General features: G+C 39.4%; 1 protein-coding gene across 2 annotated transcripts; it reads left to right on the top strand.

Moving 5' to 3' along the window:
• The first annotated feature begins 13,938 nt into the window (after nt 1-13,938).
• Nucleotides 13,939-17,493, top strand: LOC138072835 (T-cell surface glycoprotein CD1a-like). Of its 2 annotated transcripts, none has more exons than XM_068964066.1 (6): nt 13,939-13,999; nt 14,368-14,634; nt 15,142-15,420; nt 15,627-15,905; nt 16,225-16,315; nt 17,469-17,493. In XM_068964066.1, exons 1-6 carry the CDS (start codon nt 13,939-13,941, stop codon nt 17,491-17,493), a joined length of 1,002 nt encoding a protein of 333 aa, XP_068820167.1. The 2 variants fall into 2 exon arrangements, with proteins under 2 accessions (XP_068820167.1, XP_068820166.1); XM_068964065.1 differs by lacking the exon at nt 17,469-17,493 and adding an exon at nt 16,477-16,519.
• Nucleotides 17,494-21,151: the final 3,658 nt, after the last annotated feature.

The following is a 21,151-nucleotide window of genomic DNA, read 5'->3' as shown; positions in this document are numbered from 1 at the left end:
ACTACAAGGCTACAGTCATCAAAACAGTATGGTACTGGCACAAAATCATATAGGTCAATTAAACAAGGTAGAAAGTCCAGAAATAAACCCATGCATCCATGGTCAATTAATCTGCAATGAAGGAGGAAAGACATATAATGGAGAAAAGACAGTCTCTTTAATAAGTTTTGGAAACTTGGAAGCTACACGTTAAAAAATGAAATTAGAGCATTCTCTAACACTCACAAAAAATAAACTCAAAATGTATTAAAGACCTGAACATAAGACTAGATAATATAAAACTCATAGAGGACAATATAGGCAGAACACTCTGCTGTAAATTTCAGCAGTATCTTCTTGGATCTGTCTCTTAGAGACATGTAAATAAAGACAAAATAAACAAAAAAGGACTTAATTAAACATAAAAGCTTTTGCACAGCAAAAATAAATAAATAAATAAATAAACAAAATGAAAAGACAGCCTACAGAATAGGAGAAAATATTTGCAAATGATGTGACCCACAGGGTTTAACCTCCAAACTATGCAAATAACTCATATAGCTTAATACCAAAGAAACAAACAACCCATTTGAAAAATGGACAGAAGATCTAAATAGACATTTCTCCAAAGAAGGCAGATAGTGTATGGAAGGGCCAAACGACACACGAAAAGACACTCAGCATTACTAATAATGGGAAATTATTTGAATTGCTAGAGAAATTCAAATAAATACAGTGAGGTATGTATCACCTCACCAGTCAGAATGACCATCATCCAATAGTCCACAAATAATAAATGCTGAGTAAGATGTGGAGAAAAGAAGTTATCCTATGTGTTGGTGAGAATGTAAACTGGTAAAGCTACTATGGAAAACAGCATGGAGGTTCTTTAAAAACTGAAAATAGAGCTACCATACAGTTCTGCAATCCTACTTCTGGATATTTGTTCAGAAGAAAACCATAATTTGAAAAGATACATGCACCCTAGTGTTAATTCAGCATTATTTACAACAACTGAGATGGAAGTTACTTAAATATCTACTGACAGGTGATTGGATAAAGATGATGCGGTTTATTTATGCAATGACAAAGTGCTCAGCCATTAAAAAAGTATGAAATAGTGCCATTTGTAGCAACATGGATGGACTGAGAGATTTTCATATTAAGTGAAGTAAACCAGACAAAGACAATATAATGTGATATTGCTCATATATGGAATCTAAGAAAATGATGCAAGACACTTATTTACAAAACAGATGAAGACTCACAGTCTTAGAGAATGACAAGGGGCAAGGGGTTGGGGGAAGAAACATATTGGAGTTTGGGACTGAAATGCACACACTACTCTATTTAAAGTAGATAACCACCAAGGACCTACTATGTAGCATATGGAATTCTCTGTTCACTACTCTATAATAACCTAAATAGGAAAATGATTTGAAAAAGAAGAGATATATGTAAATGCATAACTGACTAATTTTGCTGTACACTAACACTAACACAATATTGTTAATTAACAATATAAAATAATTTTTAAAAAAAGAAAAAAAAAAGACATTTAACTATTGTGGCTGCTCCATAGTAACATAAACTATTATTACTTATAAATATATAAGCAGACCTGAAGCTGACTGTGGCTCAGATCATGAGCTCCTTAATGAAAAATTCAGGCTTAAATTGAAGGAAGAAGGGAAAACAAATAGACCATTCAGGTATGACCTAAATCAAATCCTTTATACTATACAGTCTAGATGATGTGTAGAGTCAAGGGATTAGATCTGATGGAGTGCCTGAAGAACTGTGGACAGAGGTTTGTAACATTGTACAAGACACAGTGACCAAAACCATCCCAGATTAAAAGAAGTGCAAGAAGGCAAAGTCTGAGAAGGCTTTACAAATAGCTGAGGAAAGAAAGACAAGATGCAAAAGACAAGGGAGAGAGGGAAAGATATACCCAAGTAAATGAAGAGTTCCAGAAAATAGCAAGGAGAGATATGAAGGCTTTCTTAAATGAACAATGAAAAGAAATAGAGAAAAACAGTAGAACGGGAAAGACTAGAGATTTCTTTAAGAAAATTGGAGCTGTCAAGGGAACATTTCATGAAAGGATGGGAACAATTAAGGACAGAAATTGTTACCACCTAATAGAAGAGAAGAGGTTTAGATCTATACAAGATAATCTTGAAAATGAAAGTCACTGAGTCATGTCTGACTCTGCAACCCCATGGACTATGCAGTCCATGGAATTCTCCAGGCCAGCACTGGAGTGCGTAGGCTTTCCCTTCTCCAGGGGATCTTCCCAACCCAGGGATTGAACCCAGGTCTTCTGCAGTGCAAGTAGATTCTTTACCAGCTGAGCCACAAGGGAAACTTAAGAATCCTGGAGTGGGTAGCCTATCCCTTCTCCAGTGGATCTTCCCGACCCAGGAATGAACAAGGATCTTGTTCAGTGAAGGCAGATTCTATACTAACTGAGCTATGAGGGAAGTCCTTTAACGACCTGGATAATCACAAAATTGTCACTCACCTAGAGCCAGACATCCTGAAGTGTGAAGTCAAGTTGGCCTCAGGAAGCATTACTATGAACAAAGCTGGTGGAGGTGATGGAATTCCATAGAAATTAAATAGGATTTTAGTTATTTAAGATTCTAAAAGATGCTGCTGCTAAAATGCTACACTCAACATGTCAGCAAAATTGGAAAACTCAACAATGGCCACAGGACTGGGAAATGTCAGTTTCCATCCCAATCCCAAAGAAGGGCAAGTCCAAAGAGTGTTCAAACTACTGTACAACTGTGCTCATTTCACTTCTAGCAAGGTTATGCTCAAAAACCTTCAAGCTAGGCTTCAGCAGTACATGAAACAAGAACTTTCAGATGTACAAGCTGGGTTTCAAAGAGACAGAGGAACCAGAGACCAAATTACCAACATCCATTCGATCATAGAAAAAGCAAGGGAGTTCCAGAAAAATATCTACATCCACTTCATTGACTACACTAAAGCCTTTGACTGTGTCAGTCTGTCAGTTCAGTCACTCAGTCGTGTCTGGCTCTGCGACCCCATGAAGCGCAGCACGCCAGGCCTCCCTGTCCATCACCGACTCCCGGAGTTCACTCAAACTCATGTCCATCGAGTCGGTGATGCCATCCAGCCATCTCATCCCCTGTCGTCCCCTTCTCCTCCTGCCCCCAATCCCTCCCAGCATCAGAGTCTTTTCCAATGAGTCAACTCTTCGCATGAGGTGGCCAAAGTATTGGAGTTTCAGCTTCAGCATCAGTCCTTCCAATGAAAACCCAGGATTGATCTCCTTTAGAATGGACTTGTTGGATCTCCTTGCAGTCCACGGGACTCTCAAGAGTCTTCTCCAATACCACAGTGCAAAAACATCAATTCTTCAGTGCTCAGCTTTCTTCACAGTCCAACTCTCACATCCATAAATGACCACTGGAAAAACCATAGCCTTGACTAGACAGACCTTTGTTGGCAAAGTAACGTCTCTACTTTTGAATATGCTGTCTAGGTTGGTCATAACTTTCCTTCCAAGGAGTAAGTGTCTTTTAATTTCATGGCTGCAATCACCATCTGCAGTGATTTTGGAGCCCCCCAAAATAATGTCTGACACTGTTTCCACTGTTTCCCCATCTATTTCCCATGAAGTGATGGGAACAGATGCCATAATTTTCATTTTCTGAATGTTGAGCTTTAAGCCAACTTTTTCACTCTCTTCTTTCACTTTCATCAAGAGGCTTTTTAGTTCCTCTTCACTTTCTGCCAGATCACAACAAATTGTAGAAAATTCTTAAAGACATGGGAGTATCAGATCGCCATATCTATCTCCTGAGAAACATGTATGCTGGTCAATAAGTAACAATTAGAACTGGGCATGGAAGAAACGACTGATTCAAAATTGGAAAAGGAGCATGTGAAGGCTGTATATCGTCACCCTGCTTATTTAAGTTATATGCAGAGTACATCATTCAGAAGGCCAGGTTGGATGGATCACAAGCTGGAATCAAGATTGCCAAAACAAATATCAATAATGTAAGATGTGAAGATGATACCATGCTAATGGCAGGAAGTGAAGAGGGACTAGATGGCCTCTTATTGAGGGTGAAAGAGGAGAGCGAAAAAGCTGGTGCATTGCTGATTCTGTTCACAGCATCAGTTGTTTCGATGTGTCTACTGTGCACACAGTTCACTGAAACCATGGTAGGCAAGGGACAAGTTAAGAGGCTGGAAGAAAATGCGAGGAGCCATAGGAACTACAACATGTTTATTCTCCTTTTCAAGGAGCAAACAGTTGTAGCTGCAGATATAACATAACACAACATAAAACTTCAGGGTTTTTCCTTATTGTTCAATCTCTCAGTCATGTACGACTCTTTGCAACCACATGGAGTGTAGCATGCCAGGCTTCCCTGTCCTTAACCATCTCCCAGAACTTGCTCAAACTCATGTCCATTGAGTCATTGATGCCATCCAACCATCTCATCATCTGTGGTCCCCTTCTCCTCCTGCCTTCAGTCTTTCCCAGCATCAGGGTCTTTGTGAAAGAGTAGGCTCTTCTCATCAGGTGGCCAAAGTATTGGAGCTTCAGCTTTAGCATCAATACTTCCAATGAACACTCAGTATTGGTTTCCTTTTGGATTGTTCTCCTTGCAAACCAAGGGACTCTCAAAAGTCTTTGCCAACACCACAGTTCAAAAGCATCAATTCTTCAGTGCTCAGCCTTCTTTATGGTCCAACTCTCACATCCATACATGACTACTGGAAAAACCGCAGCTTTGACTAAACAGAGGTTTGCTGGCAAAGTAATGTCTCTGCTTTTTAATATGCTGTCTAGACTGGTCATAGCTTTTCTTCCAAGGAGCAAGCATCATTTAATTTCATGGCTGCAGTCACCATCTGCAGTGATTTTGGAGCCCTAGAAAATAAAGTCTGTCACTATTTCCATTGTTTCCCCTTCTATTTGATATGAAGTGATGGGACAAGATGCCATGATCTTAGTTTCTTGAATGTTGAATTTTAAGGCAGCTTTTTCACTCTCCTCTTTCACCTTCATCAAGAGGCTCCTGGGTTCCATTTTTCTTTCTACCATAAGGTTGTGTCATCTGCATATCTGAGGTTCAGATCAAAAAGATCAAAAGATCTTTTTCTCGGCAAACTTTATTCCAGCTTGTGCTTCATCCAGCCCGACATTTTTCATGATGTACTCTGTAGAAGTAAATAACCAGGGTGACTTTATACAGTCTTCATATACTCCTTTCCTGATTTGAACCCGTCCGTTGTTCCATTTTCTAACTGTTGCTTCTTGACCTGCATACAGATTTCTCAGGAGGGAGGTAAGGTGTTCTGGTATTCCCAGCTCTTTAAGAATTTTCCACATCTTGTTATGATCTACACAATCAAAGGTTTTAGCATAGTTAATGAAGTAGAAATAGATGATTTTCTGAATTCTCTTGCTTTTTCTATGATTCAACAGATGTTGGCAATTTGATCTCTCTTTCCTCTGCCTTTTCTAAATCAGTTTGAACATCCTGAAGTTCAAGAACATCTGGAAGAGCTTTTCTAGGTGAAACTTATATATACTTACAGAACAAAAGTAGCCCATGGCCAAGTGAGTACTTCCTGACCTGCATGTGCATTGCTATAAGTGATCTCAGCTGCTATATAACTGTGTGAAATCATTGGTTACAGAAAATGAGGTGAGACACTGTTGAGAGTGTGGTGCTAGAGAGATTGACTGGCACCATCTTGTTAATTTCCCCACAGCTGACCTGAAACTTAACATTTAAAAAACTAAGATCATGGCATCGGATCCCATCACTCCATGCAAATAGAAGGGGAAAAGTGGAAGCAGGGACAGATTTTACTTGCTTGGGTTCCAAAATTACTGCAGACAGTGACTGCAGCCATGAAATTAAAGATGTTTGCTCCTTGAAAAGGAGAAGGCAATGGCACCCCACTCCAGTACTCTTGCCTGGGAAATCCCATGGATGGAGGAGCCTGGTGGGCTGCAGTCCATGGGGTTGCTAAGAGTCGGACATGACTGAGTGACTTCACTTTCACTTTCATGCTTTGGAGAAGGAAATGGCAACCCACTCCAGTGTTCTTGCTTGGAGAATCCCAGGGACAGGGGAGCCTAGTGGGCTGTCGTCTATGGGGTCGCACAGAGTCAGACATGACTGAAGCAACTTAGCAGCAGCAGCAGCAGCAGCAGCAGCAGCTTCTTGAAAGGAAAGATATGGCAAACCTAGGCAGCATATTAAAAAGCAGAGACATCACTTTACAAACAAAAGTCTCTATACTCAAAGCTATGGTTTTGTCAGTAGTCATGTACAGATGTGAGAGCATAAAGAAGTCTGCGTGCTGAAAAATGGATGCTTTTGAACTGTGGTGCTGTAGAAGACTCTTGAGAGTCCCCTGGACTGCAAGGAGATCCAAGCGGTCAATCCTAAAGGAAACCAACCCTGAATATTCAATAGTTTGGCTACTTGATATGAAGAGCCCATTCTTTGGAGACGACCCTGATTCTGGTAAAGAATGAAGGCAAAAGGGGAAGGGGGCTGCAGAGGATGGAAGAGTTAGATAACATTACCAACTCAATGGACATGAATTTAAGCAAACTTTGGGAGACAGTAGAGAATGCGGAGCCCAGCATTCTACAGTCTGTGGGGCTGCAGAGTCGGACATGAATTTGTGACTAAAGAACAACATAAATATATTTTCTCATATACTAATGGATGCAATTAGTCTTATTGTGGTGATCATTCACTTAACAGAAAAAGGTCTAATCATTATGGTGTATGCTGTGCTATGCTTAGCTGCTTAGTCATGTCTGAGTCTGTGCAACGTGGTGGACTGTAGCCCAGGCTCCTCTGCCCAAGGGGATTCTCCAGGCAAGAATGTTGGAGTGGGTTGCCATGCCCTCCTCCAGAGGATCTTTCCAACCCAGGGAATAAACCCAGGTCTCCCTCATTATAGGTGGATTGTTTACCATCTGAGCCACCAGGGAAGCCCATTGTGCTGTATACCTGAAACTAATATAATATTTTATGTGCACTATACCTCAACAAAAGATATTTTCTCACCTTAAAAAAAAAAAAAAGTCACAGTCTTATTAGGCCAGTGGAAATGAGTACTGAATTTTTAATTTAGGGAAATAGTGTAGACTTCATGAAAGCTGGGAGCACTCCTTACCTCATGCAAAGTTTATCTTGCACAATTAGGTCAAAAGGAGATGTTTCACTTGAATTGTTTGTGAAGCATGTTAAACTAAGCATTCTTAAGGAAAGAAATTCCCACTGCAGAAATGTATATGGGAAATCTTTGAAGTGACAGTGAGTTAACGTTTGGTGATGGTGGTTTAGTTAGTCATGTCCAACTCTTGCAACCCCATGGACTATAGCCTTCCAGGCTCCTCTGTCCATGGAATTCTCCAGGCAAGAATATTGGAATGGGTTGCCATTTTCTTTTCCAGGCAATCTTCCTGACCCAGGGGTCAAACCCTTGTCTTGTGCATTGCAGGCAGATTCATTACCAACTGAGCCGTGAGGGAAGTCCTGATTTAACATTTATATAGTGCCTAAGGTTCTATTATTCCCCTCATTGTACAGATTAGGAAACTGAGTCACTGGGAAGTTAAATGTGGTGGGTAAGTTCCCACAGCAAGAAAGTTTTAGAATTAATATTCCCAGTCAGACAGGTTAGAACAATTCCATGTTCTAACCACTAAACTGCTCAGCCTTTGCCTAAATTAAGTGTTGAACATTCAACATTTGTTATTTCATCTGACCTTTAGGACCCTTTGTTGCAGATTTTTTAAAAGACAAAATTGAGGTTAGAGAGTAGTTACTCTCTTTCCTTGTCCAGGATCATATAGTCAAAAAGTAGAAAACCTGAAATTTGGACCAAAACCTTTTCCTCTCTGTGCTGGATATTCAGATCTTTTCCATCTGAATGTAGTTCAGATCCTGCTTTATTTAAGAAGAGTTGCAATCATGTAACAAAACTTGCTAAGCAGGAAGGAGTGTGGGCAGTTCCTCACTCCTTACTCTCATTTGGCAGAAGGACAGAAGAAGGCTGAGGAAGTTTGCCAAGGTCACCCAGTTCACTAGAGTGGATCTGGGGTTGAACTCATGTTCAGGAACTTTTCTAATTTCATTTTTACATAAGCACAGTTAGAAACATTTTTATAAAAATATTCCTGAGCCACAGAATGGCCTGTGTCTGCAAGCTCTGGTCTTGTCTTAGTCCCTAACGAGCTGTTCATCTTTGGTAGCTCATGTCACCTCCTTTGCCCTTAGTTCTCTCATCTGAAAAAGTGAGAAAGCAGAACTGAGTCATCTCAGCAGAGGAACTTGTTGTGGAGACAGGGTAGAGGGCAGGGCACAGGGAGAGGCCAGAGCTTTGGGTCTCCCCATTTCCACTTTCTATTTCAGTCTGTTTTCTACTTTGTTTTGTATATGGTAGATCCTATATATCTACCATATGTTTACCACCCACAAATTAGTAGTAATAACAATAATACTATCTACTGAATGCCCACTATAGTGAATATGCACATTTACATTTCTGAGGAGACTGAGGATCCCACTAGCCTGAGATCACAGCAAAAATGATGGATCTAGTGTTTGTACATAAGTGAGGGGGAAGGAAGGGGACATTTTATATAAAGGACTAATATAGGATAGGTAGAGACAATGGGTTCAATAATTAGTATCCATCTAGAATGGTAAACATATTTTAATGCTATATTTTTGTTTGAAAATATAGGATTAGAGATGATTTCTTGGTGTCTTTTTTGATATTTCAAGAATGCTGGGTGTGCTTCTTGCTAGGGCTACACAGAAATTGCTGGACTAAAGTGAAGAAGGAAAGAGCATTCCTCATTCCAGGATACCTGCTTACTTGTGTCAAATATAGACAAGGGTATATTCTGAACAGGTAGTATAATTCAGCACCCTCATCAAAAGAGTCAACAAGACTAGTCAGCATATGGATTGAGGACCAGGAACCAAGTACAGAATAACTATGTAACTTAACTAAAAACTTCTACCAATGGTGAGGGGCAGAGCAGATGGTGAAATTAGGATGGAATCTGAGACCCCTGATACAGTAATGAATCTTCTGTTTCTGCTCTGTTTCACGTAGAAAACTGGGTACTTTAAGAGTCCAAGGATTAATCTCTTAGTAGATCCAGAAGCCACAGTTCAATCAAAGTAAAATGAGAATAATGGTGAATTTTAACATTTTCTGAACCTATGATCTCTAGCTATGTAACCCATTTATGTCCTCTTGTATGCCTTTCTCTCCATCCATTCTAGATGGATACTAATTCAATAAATAGTATTATTGCTATTACTATTAAATTGCTGGTTGTAAACATAAACATATCAAATTATTGTGTGGAACAAAATGTTCATTTGGGTCTTCCTGTAACATCTTTTGGAAAAATATTGAACCAACTTTTTGGCCAACCCAATAAATTACTGATGCCTGGTCTCAATGGGCTGAAGCATAAAGCAATTTTGAATGTCATTTCACCTGTCACTAATAAGGACTAGAAATCCCCCTACCAGTGAAGTCAGTCTCTGCTTCAGGTAGACTTTTAGAACACCAGGCTCCTACTCGAAAAACAGAAAAATAACATGTGTCCTGTCCTGTCTTGCCTCAGTGGGGAGGTGCTGCTGAAGTGTGATAGTGCTTAGTGAATATGAAAGAGCTGTACCATGGTATGGGGTCTGTAGGAATTCTGTATATGAAGAGGAGTCCAGACTGCCCGGACACCTCTGCTTAGAGGGCTGACAGTACAAGATAAGCCTGGAAATCTTTGAGCATTTTATCTAAAACAAGTCAGATTTTCTCCTTCTTCTCACTTAGCTCTCAGGCAGTGATACTGAACTTCCATTTTCTTAGTCAGCCCAGGCTTGTCCTTCCAGCTCCCTTTGCTCAAGTGGAGGAGCTTTAGTCCACCACTGAATTATTACTGCCCCAACCCCTTGTTTGTAGGACCTGGAATACCAAAATATACCATAGGGAAGCATGTGAGTCAGATCTATGCAGCTAAGGAAATCCTTCCACAAAACTTTTCTTCTGAGCAACTCAGGGGAACAGAGCAATGTGCTAACACGTTTGTTAACAAGAAGTCCAACAAGCTGTTTAGTTTAGCTGGGGAAACCAAAGGGTGAGTCCAGGGAACTGCTCCCAGGAGAGGCTGTGCCTGCTTAATGAAGCAGAACCTCAACTTTAGTGATTATCAAACTTCAGTGATTATCATTTTCTGAGCAGGGGCCTCTCTTTGCCTGAGTTGAGGAGCAGGGAGCTTTGGGGAGGCCCCAGCTTTCTCCTCATGCCTCCCTCAATCAATACCAATTGGGAACATGAAAATGCAGAGCAGGATGCAAAAAAACAGCTCTAGCAAACAGTTCTCCTAGGAGTCCTTTCCCCAGGCCTGTGGGAGACACCAGCCTCCCAGCTCTGCCTGAGCCACGCAGAAGTGCATCAATTCCCCATGTGCACAGGAGACCCGTGGATGCAGAGCGGGAGTCAGGAGGTCTGAGCTTTAATCGAGGTTCTGCCACTAACTAACTCTCACCCAAAGTGGGGCACGCACCTTTCCTGAGCTGTATATATTTTTTAGATTCTAGGTTTTTTTGCCAGAAGAATCTTTGCCACAAGCAGTTTTACTCCACAACTAATTGGCATAAGACAATTTTGCCATAAGAAAAGAACATCGTGAAAAAGATAAAAAGAAGATAATGAAATATGAAAAATTAATAAAATTGTAAAAATATTTCATTGTGAAGAGTAAAAATAAAAAAATATTTGAAAACAAACTGGTGTAGCTTCATAGTTATAGTTGTATTAGGGTATATCTTAGAGGGAGCAGTGATATTTCCTTTCTCAAAGGCAATATTAAGGACTCAGGATCTAATACTGGTTGCAAGTTGTTTATGATATATATATATATATATATATATATATATATATATATATATATATATATATATATATATATCTGCCATAAGTCACTTTCAATTTCCCTGGAAGTAAAACAAACAGAGGAGGGATGCAGCTGTTTCTTATCAACATATGTCGTGCATATAGTTGGAAGCATATGTCTAGATTATATTTAAATTTTCCATCATATGTCCAGTCCTAATATTTCACCAAATTATCTCAGCTAGATTCTGTGTCAAACACCAAAATTCTGTCTACACCATGTTCTCCACTATAAAATAGCAAAAAATAATTATCATTTTCAAGAAACATATTCATCAAGAATCATATGGTTAGTTTTTTGAGACAAGAGAAATCTTATTCTTTTGCTTCCAACTTCAAATCTACTTGACACATTTGAAAAACACAGCACTCAAGAACAAGTCATTTTATCTAAATTAGCTAAAGAATCGATAATTAATGTTATTGGAGACTGTGATGAATTATAGTTTTTTATCTTTAATGCCCAAATTGGTGTATGAACAACTTGTTGTGTGGTGAAACTACTTGCAGAAAAAGTGTTTACAGTGAAAATACTAGATAAAATTTTTAAAATATATATGTAAAATATGGAGATTTAATTTTATGATTAAAAATCTAATTTTATGATTGATTTATTTTATCTTTAATTTTGTGAAGTATAATAAATGATTTTTTTTTGTTCTGATATCCAGGATAACAGCATAAAGAAACAAGAATATAGTTTCCTTACTTGTACTTAAGGGGAAAAAGTCTATGGAGTGTGAAAAAAGCAAAGGAAGAGTAAGATCAATATATGCCCCAAGAGACAGCTCACGTCCAAAAGAAGAGGGGTGTGTTCTGTTTTGTCACACTTATTTGCTCTTTCAGAACATTTAAAACATATTATTTTCTTTTTAGGAAGAACAGCATTTCCTCTTAAGAAGAAAAAAAAAAAAAAGATCAGTTGGGATCACCTGCCTGTGAGTTCATCTCTGCTTCTCTCATACCCATAGACATGTATGCTACTTATGTCTCATGACTCTGAGTGTACTGAAAAGTTGGAACCTCAAGTGCAATTTTTCAGTGTTGATAATACTATAGAAGAACATGCAGTCAGAAAACCTTGGGTTTAAATTCTAACTCTACAAATCAGCAGTTGTAAAATTTAGTTGAGTTTAGCAAACCCCTTTTTCCCTCATTTTTAAAACTGAAAAAGTTAATAATACCTACTTTAAGGTTGTTGGGAGAATAGAGATACTTTCTGCTGGCAGATAAGAAGTGCTATAAGAATAAAACTCAACTTTTCTGATTTCTATTATTATCAGCATTATCATTGCACATCTAGTACCTAATAGGACCAAGGAGATAACTCTTAAATCTATAAGAAAAATAGTCCTTTGAAGAATTCAACAAAAGGCTAAAAATCCCCAGTGAGGTTTAGTTCTGTGTCTCTTCAGAAGTCCTGCAATCACTCATAGACTGAACTGCTTAAAAGTGGTCAGAAACACTTCTGAAACTGGCTCAACTCATTAGTTACCTTTGAGAATCTGAAGTTTTCTGGCTAGGGGCAAGCAGATCAGAGCATTTCTTTTTTTAAAATATAAATTTATTATTTTAATTGGAGGTTAATTAGTTAGGAGGGAGGGGGGTTCAGGGTGGGGAACACATGTATACCTGTGGAGGATTCATATTGATGTATGACAAGATTAGAGCATTTCTTTTAGTCATAATCTAAAAGGAGATCATATCTAGAAACATATGGGACCTCAATTATTGCATACTAGACTTAATGAGTTATTTGGAAAACTCATGGTGCATGACAAAGGTCCCTGATCAAAGCTTGGTACTACGAGGAGATTCAGTTAATGTTAAATTTCTATCTTCTCCTTTAGAAATGTGAGACTACAAGAATCTTTATCACAGTGTGATCACTTTTCATCTCACAGTACTCACACTACTGCTTATAAGTTATGGTCTTCCTGTAATATCTATTGAAAATACATATTTAATTGACTTTAAATACCAGAAAACATTTTTTTAAAGACAATGTGTAGAGAGCAGTTCTAGGTTCACAGAAAAATTGAGTAGAAATCACAAGCTACCATATAGCTCCTGCCCCCATCCCCCACCAGACTGATATATTTGTTACAATTGATGAACCTACACTGACACATCATTATCAGCCAAAATTCCTAAGTTACATCATTATCACCAAAGTACAACAAAGGTGGTGTATATTCTATGGGTTTGGACAAATATGTAATGACATATATCCACCGTGACAGTATGTTTCAGTATAGTTTCACTGCCCTAAGAATACAACTGCTACAACTCCTTGTCTCCTACTGCCTAGCCCCTAGCAACCATTGGTTGTTTACTGTCTACATACTTGATTCTTCCCTAAGAATGATGAATTGGTGTCAGTTTATACTGTTTTTTCAAAGCAATCATAAGGAATTCTGAAAAAGCTAATAAAGCAACCAATAAGAAGTCAGAGATGTGAACGAGGCGGGGTGAGGGTAAGAAAGAGGAAGAGAATAGTTGAGAAGATATTCAAAAAGGCAAAAGGAGGACTGTATGACAGAGAAGAGCAGGGGCATGAGAACATTAGCTAGGTCGCTAGGAAAACATTTAGTTTCATGGTTTTATTATATGAATGAGGGGAAAAGTGACTTCTATCCATTGACTTTTCAGTGCCATATAAAGCTTGGTCCATAGCAGTTAGATCAGGGGAAAGTGAACAGGATGGAATCTGGGGACAGGAAGAGAAGCTGGAAGTCAGAGAGGACAGTCAGACCTGGAAGGGTAATGAGTGTCTGAGTAGGTGGCCCAGGGTTTAGGGAAGGAGCAGATTTTTCTTTTTTCAGATGTTGACTAAAGGGAAGTTTTGCGTGTTGGTAGGAGAAGGAAGTCAGAGTAGAGGTATTGTGGGGTAGGTTTGTTTAGAACAGAAATCAAAGACTGACATTTCTGAGAGAAAGAACATCTGCAAATGAGATGCTGTTTCTGCAAATTGCATCGCTTCTGACTCTTCTCCCATGTGGTAACAATGAGAATGGTAAGAATTCTGTTCAAAAAGACATGGATGTGTGTACGTGTGTGCGTGTGTGTGTGCATGCATGCAGGCAGGCACATCCACCTGTTTGAGCTGGTGTGTGTGAATGTGTGGTATGTATGTGTGTATGGAGTGGTTTTCCCAACCTAGAGACTGAGAATATCAGCCTAGTTTCATTCCAGTATCACTGACTCCAGGTCCATGGCTCTTTTGAAGGTTGTCTACTATGTTTGAGTCCCTGGGGCAGTCAAATGTTTGCTGAGGTATCTTGCTTTTCCCCTAAATTCTGAGTTTCCTCTCTTTGGCACCTTTCTTTCTCTGTTTTCTCTCCTTCCCAATGTCCCTTCTCATTCTCTTTGTTCTTTTCCCAGATTTCCAGGAGCCAATCACTTTCCAAATCATTCGGATCTCATCGTTTTATAGCCGATTCTTTACACAAAGTCTGGGCTCAGCTTGGCTGGATGAGTTGCAGACTCATGCCTGGGAAAACAACTCTGACACAGTCATTTACCTGCATCCTTGGTCCAAAGGCAACTTCAGTGATGAGGAGTTGATAGAAGTGGAAAACATACTTCATACATTCTTCATTAGACTTGGTCAGGCACTTTACAACCATGCCAGTCAATGGCAACTTGAATGTAAGTTCAGTTCCCTCCATGGGGGTTGGGGATATGGTGTGTGTGTTTTAGTGAGTTTCTTATTTCTCTAATAAGCAGCCTCCATCAATTCTGAGCCTTAGCAGACACTCTCATCTTCCTCATTCCTTAATTCACTTATTAAAGTGTGATTTTATCCCCCATTCAATCGCTTCAGCGATCAGTCTTTATATTCAGTGTAACCTACAGTGTTCTACTTATCCTACATTATTATAATCCCAAATCTCACACTAAGTCCTTTCTTATTGTTTTACCCACATAGTTTACAATGCCTTCTTCAAATACTTTGCCCCTCATGTCATTCACCTCTTTCTGCATCTCCAACTACTACCAGTTTCCAATCTCTGAACCTCCAATCAAACTAAATTTTGCTCTATTCCCTCAAATTTTCTAAAATCCTCCCTTATGCTTCTATCATCATTTAATTACTCATTTTACTTTATTTTTCTTACTCCTTCTTTCTTCTAATTTAGAACTTTTCTTCCCCAGATCCCTTTGAACTGCAGGTAGCAGGTGGCTGTGAGATGCACATCAGAGATGCCTCAGTAGGCTTTGTGCGAGTCGGTTATCAAGGATCAGACTTCCTAAGCTTCCAGAAAAATTTATGGGTACCCTCTCCAGAGGGTGGATATAGGGCTGAGTTTGTCTGCGCACTATTCAATTTGTACCAAGGCACCCAGGAAATAATACACAAGCTGCTCAGTGACACCTGCCCACGTTTCCTCTTAAGTCTTCTCAATGCAGGAAAGGCATATCTCCAGAGACAAGGTCAGAGCTGCACCCTTCCTCCACAAATTTTCTGTTATGAAAATCACACCTTCTCATCTTGCTAACAAAGAGCCAAAGTGGGGGAGGGGATATTGGTTGACAGATTGCTAACAGTGGGAAAAGTGTGTCCATCTAAACTGACATGAAACTTTGAACCTGAATCTGCATTGGAGTCCTCATCTGACCATCTTCCCTGTCCTCTGCAGTACGACCAGAGGCCTGGCTCTCCCCGGGCCCCAGTCCTGGCCCTGGCCATCTGATGCTGGTTTGTCATGCCTCTGGCTTCTACCCAAAGCCCATTTGGGTGATGTGGATGCGGGGTGAGCAGGAGCAACAGGGCACTCAGAGAAGTGACGTCTTGCCTAACGCTGATGGGACGTGGTATCTTCGGGTTTCCCTGGATGTGGAAGCCAGTGAGGCATCTGGCCTGAGTTGCCGCGTGAGGCACAGCAGTCTAGGAGGCCAGGACATCATCCTCTACTGGGGTGAGGAAAAACTGGGGCCCCGCTGGGATGGGAATAGGTAGCCCTCAAGCAGACTAAAGAGCCAGGTGAAAAATTGGGGATTCTAGGCAGTCCAGACTCAAAAGGAATAAAAATAAGAAATATGGGAGTTGAAAATGAGAGCCACATAGATAATAGGAAGGAGGTTAGATGGAGTCATCTCTAAGGAGGGATAAGAGAGGAAATAAGGTAAGAAGGAGATTGTTGAGGCAGACACTTGAATAATAAAGGAAAAGCATGGAAATGCAGCAAAACAGTGGGTGGGTTTGAGAAGACACTCTTGTGTGCACCCCACCCACAGATCATCACAACTCCACTGGCTGGATCATCTTGGCAGTAATTGTGTCCCTGGTCCTCCTGGCTGGTCTTGCCTTTTGGCTTAGGAAGAGCTGGTGAGTTCTTTATGTCTGACCTTCCCCCCCAGTTCCCACGTGTCTGCCCACCTGTTTTTCTCTCTCTCCTCTCATTCTTCTCCTCCCAGTCCCTTTCCTTCTTGCCCCTCATTTCTCACCTCCACCTCATGTAGAATGACTTCAATCTCTCTTCTCATCAGGACTTGCTGTAAACCTTCAAACACACTTCTCCCTTTGGAATGAGATCCCAACAGCCCAGGAACCCAGAACACATCTAAATAGAACTCGGTGATGATGGTCTTTCCACTCTCTTTGTACAACTTCCTTAGATGCTGCTTTTTTCCTGCTGAATGATCAGTTGTTAATATAAGCAATAACAAATGTAATTTTGCAGGATTTGTTGTTCTAACCTAGGTTTGAGACTTAAAAACCTCATAATTTAAGTTCTGAATGGAACACAGTCCTAATATCCTTCATGTATTCAAATGTGAGTGGATCATTAGGCTTATTTCAGATGTCACTTCATCCAAAGGGCCTTTCCTGATTCACCAGTGGAAGCTGTCTCTGCCTTGTCTGAATTCCCAGCAAAAGTTAACAGAACTGTGGTAAACCTCCTCCTCACTTCAGATCTTTTGTGGCCACTGTCTAGTTCTCTTTCCCCCTTCTAATTTTTAAGCTCTTGAGAACAAAGTTCACATGTTTTACTATATGCATCCTTGGCAAAATGTCTTACCTGTGTGTGATATGTTCTCCGTAAAAATCTATGTTAAATTTATTTCAATTTTATAGCCTTTTAAACATCAATTTCTTTCCTGCTATCTTTGTAGTAGTTGAGACATTTGATGCTCTTCTGACTAAAGTCCTTCTCACTTGACCAAGAAATTTCAGATATTTCTAGTTCCTTAGTGATTTCTCTGAGCTCCCGAGGAGAAACAGAGTTTTGCCTCTGACAATTCTAATTATTTAACTCTACAGACCTATTGGGATGCAGGGTTGCTCCAAGTATTCTAAACAAAAAGAGGAAGGCAGAATATAGACCCTTATTTTCAAGGTGGCTCATGGATGAGAACCAGAATTATCACCTTGAAAATTGTTATAAATATTGGGTCTTGGATCTCTTCTTAGACTTCATGAATCATAATTTGCATTTTAGCAAAGTCAGAAGGGGTTCATAGTTGCCTTTAAATTCCAGGAGCACTTATGTGAGTGATGCCTGAGAAGTACTGGTGGGAGTATTTCCCTGAAGAGAAAAGAAAAGCAAAAAGAACAAGAGGATTGATCCTTAGGACTGAAGTGAGATTAAGGCAAGGAGATTACATAAAACATGTTCTTGTTATTCATGATGTTGTGTTAAATTTACGGGAAATGCTGATTTAGTGAAAATTGAGCCATTGCTTCTAGGGCAAATGTAAAGTTTGGTTCCAATGAGCTTCTGGTAACAACATTTTTAGTCAACTAATAAATACATAGCTTTATGTGCGATTCTGCATATATATATATATATATATATATTTCAAAATAATCTATTAATTATATACAGTATTTCTTAATGATAAAATACCAGCCAAGAAGTGTTTAATCTTTTCTTGGTCTTGGGTAACACTATCATAAATTTCTTTGACTTTCAGCCATACCACTGTGCCTTCCACTATACTTTTAAAAACAAAGAAAAAAGGAAACAAACAAAACCAGTCACACCTCATGAATCCACAAATCTAGCTCTTTCCCCATCTCTTCAGTAGCTTCATCATAACATTGTAGATGTTACTTTAACGCTTTCTGGAGTGGTTCCACTTACAAATCAGTAAATTTCTTTCTGTTTTCCTGGATTTACTGCACTGTTGATTCATTAACACCGAACTCATGGCTCACAATCCTACAGTGCGCACTTGAACAAAACTTTATCTACTTGTGTGTTTTCTCCATAAGACATGTCCCAACCTTTCTGTGCTTAGGAACACCAGACAACACTTCAACACTTTGCCTTAGGACTATTTTAAACAGCAACATCACCATCAAAGAGCACAGATACACAGGAAATGTGGGCTAAGTAGATGGTGGAAAGCATATGTTTACAGTTTGAGAACTGAAATAAAAATGCAGGGAGTCACCTTTCTCATCTGGGAACTTGTGAGGCAGGTGATATTTCATACCACTCTGCACACATCCATGAATGACTGTGAAAGCATTGTGAGTATTTACTTGAGCATTAAAAATAAATTTTAGCAGACAGATAAATAAGCACATGCAGAATTGGTGAATATGAAGATAGACTCTTTATGACTAACGAGCCAAATTGGCAGTGTGAGTTGAGATATCCATGGAGAGACTTCAGTTATTTTAGGATTCATTGATCAATTCAACAAATAATTATTAAGCACTTATTTTGCATCAGGAACAAATTAAGCATAAAGTAGTGGGGGAGATAAAGATCACCACTGTGTTCTGAGCTGAAAATTTTTGCCTTGCTTGTTTGTATGTCTTTTTGGGAAAAAATATATGTTTAGGTCTTCCTATTTTTTTGTAAACTGGGTTGTTTATTTTTAATGATACTGAGTTGTATGAACTGTTTATGTATTCTGATTAACCCTTCACTGGGTCATGTCATTTGCAAATAAGCGTTCCCATTTAAGGTAGATTGTCTTTTCATTTTGTCCATGGTTTCCTGTTCTGTGCAAAAACTTTTGTTTAGTTAGGTCCATTGTCTTAGGAAACAAAGGAAATATTGCTACAGTTTATGTCAAAGAGTTCAGCCTGTTTTTCTTCTAGGAGTTTTATAGGTTTTAGTCTCATATTTAGGTCTTATTCCATTTTATTTTTGTGTATGATGTGAGACAATATTCTAATTCCTTTTTTTTTTTTTTACATTTATCCAGCTTTCCAAGCACCACTTATTATAGAGACTGCCTTTTCCTTCTTGTATATTCTTGCTTCCTTTGTAGTAGATTAATTGACCATGGGTTCAATTCTGGGGTCTCTATTCTGTGCCATTGATCTATGTGTCTCCTTTTGTGTCAATATCGTATTGTTTTGATTACCATAGCTTTGTAATGTATTCTGAAGTCAAGAGTGCTTCTTATGGTGACTCAGACAGTAAAGAATCTGCCTGCAATGTAGGAGATCGGGGTTCAATCTCTGGGTTGGGAAGATCCCCTGGAGAAGGAAATGGCAACCCACTCCAGTATTCTTGCTTAGACAATCCCAAGGACAGAGGAGCCTGGCAGGCAACATACAGTCCACATGGTTGCAAAGAGTTGGACACAATTGAGTGACTGATACTTTCACTTTCACTTCACGAAATCAAGGAACATAAATACCTCCAGCTCTTTGTCAAGACTGTTTTGGTTATTTGAGGTCTTTTGTGGTGTGATTCATGGGGTTGCAAAGAGCTGGACATGACTGAGTGACTGAACCAAACTGAACTGACTGATGTTTTCATACTTGAAATTATTTGTTCTAGTTTCATGAAAAAATGCCATTGGTACTTTATAGAGATTGCATTGAAACTGTGCAGTGCTTTGGGTAGTGTGGTCATTTTACCAATATTAATTCTTCCAAGCAATAAACATGCTATATTTTCCTATCTGGTTGTGTTGTTTACAATTGCTTTCATCAGAAACAGCATCACATTTTATAATAACATATAGAAACAGAAGGATAATACAGTAAGAATGTGGGGAAGAGAAGAGAATGGGGATAAGTCAATCAATCAAGCCATTTATAGAGAAAGTCTGCTAAGACTAAATGATATCCATGAACCATAAATGGAGAATAATTCAACAATGCACAATGATTCTAAAGGCAAAATACAACACAACAAAACAACAGTTGGAAAATGTTTAATGATACTGTATAGAATAGAGACTGAATTTGGATTTGCTGTTCAGTTTCTAAGTTGTGTCTGACTCTTTGTGACCCCGTGAACTGCAGCATGCCAGGCCTCCCTGTCCTTCACCATCTCCTGGAGTGTGCTCAAACTCATGTCCATTGAGTTGGTGATGCCATTCAACCATCTCATTCTCTGTTGCCCGCTTTTCTTTTTGCCTTCAATCTTTTCCGGAGTCAGGATCTTTTCCAACGGGTGGGCTCTTTGCATCAGGTGGCCAAAGTATTGGAGCTTTGTCTTCACCATCAGTCCTTCCAATGAACATTCAGAGTTGATTTCCTTTACGATTTGATCTCCTTGCTGGTCAGGGATATCCCAAGAGTCCTCTCCAGCACCACATTTTGAATTAGGATAATGGGTTTCATAATAGGCAGTATCTTAATAGGGAAAACAAACACAAACCTATGCAATGTTGTTAGTTTTATAGTAAACTCCCTGGTGGCTCAGACTGTAAAGTGTCTGCCTGCAATGCAGGAGACCTGGGTTCGATCCCTGGGTTGGGAATATCTCCTGGAGAAAGAAATGGCAACCCAATCCAGTATTCTTGCCTGGAGAATTCCATGGACAGAGAAGCCTGGTAGAGTCCATGGGATCGTAAAGAGTTGGACATGACTGAGTGACTTCACTTCACTTCACTTCATGCAATAATTTGTATAGTTTTATAGCAAAACTATGCAATAAAATACTTTTATATCTAAGAAAAGTATTGAAATATCTGCAACCTCAAGGCTCTCTGATTTAAAACGTTAAGGTTTTTGCAATCATTAAAGTCTATAAATGGGGCTTCCTTGGTAGCTCAGATGATAAAGAACCCACCTGCCAATGCTGGAGACCTGAGTTCAAACCCTGGGTTGGGAAGATCCCCTGGTGGAGTGAATGGATACCCACGCCAGTATTCTTGCCTGGAGAATTTCATGGACAGAGGAGCTTAGCAGGCTAGAGTCTGTGGGGTGGCAAAGAGAAGGACATGACTGAGCAACTAGCACTTT

This window comes from Capricornis sumatraensis, chromosome 2 (genome assembly GCF_032405125.1).
Source record: "Capricornis sumatraensis isolate serow.1 chromosome 2, serow.2, whole genome shotgun sequence".
Lineage (NCBI taxonomy): Eukaryota > Metazoa > Chordata > Mammalia > Artiodactyla > Bovidae > Capricornis > Capricornis sumatraensis.
This window is presented reverse-complemented; position numbering and strand designations above follow the sequence as displayed.

Bases quoted from the DNA above. Each gene is read 5' to 3' on its own strand.
- LOC138072835 (XM_068964065.1), top strand. From the start codon at position 13,939: ATGCTGTTTCTGCAAATTGCATCGCTTCTGACTCTTCTCCCATGTGGT. The intron at 14,635-15,141 runs GTAAGTTCAGTT...TTTCTTCCCCAG, and splicing joins CAGTCAATGGCAACTTGAAT to ATCCCTTTGAACTGCAGGTA. The intron at 16,316-16,476 runs GTGAGTTCTTTA...TCTTCTCATCAG, and splicing joins TTTTGGCTTAGGAAGAGCTG to GACTTGCTGTAAACCTTCAA.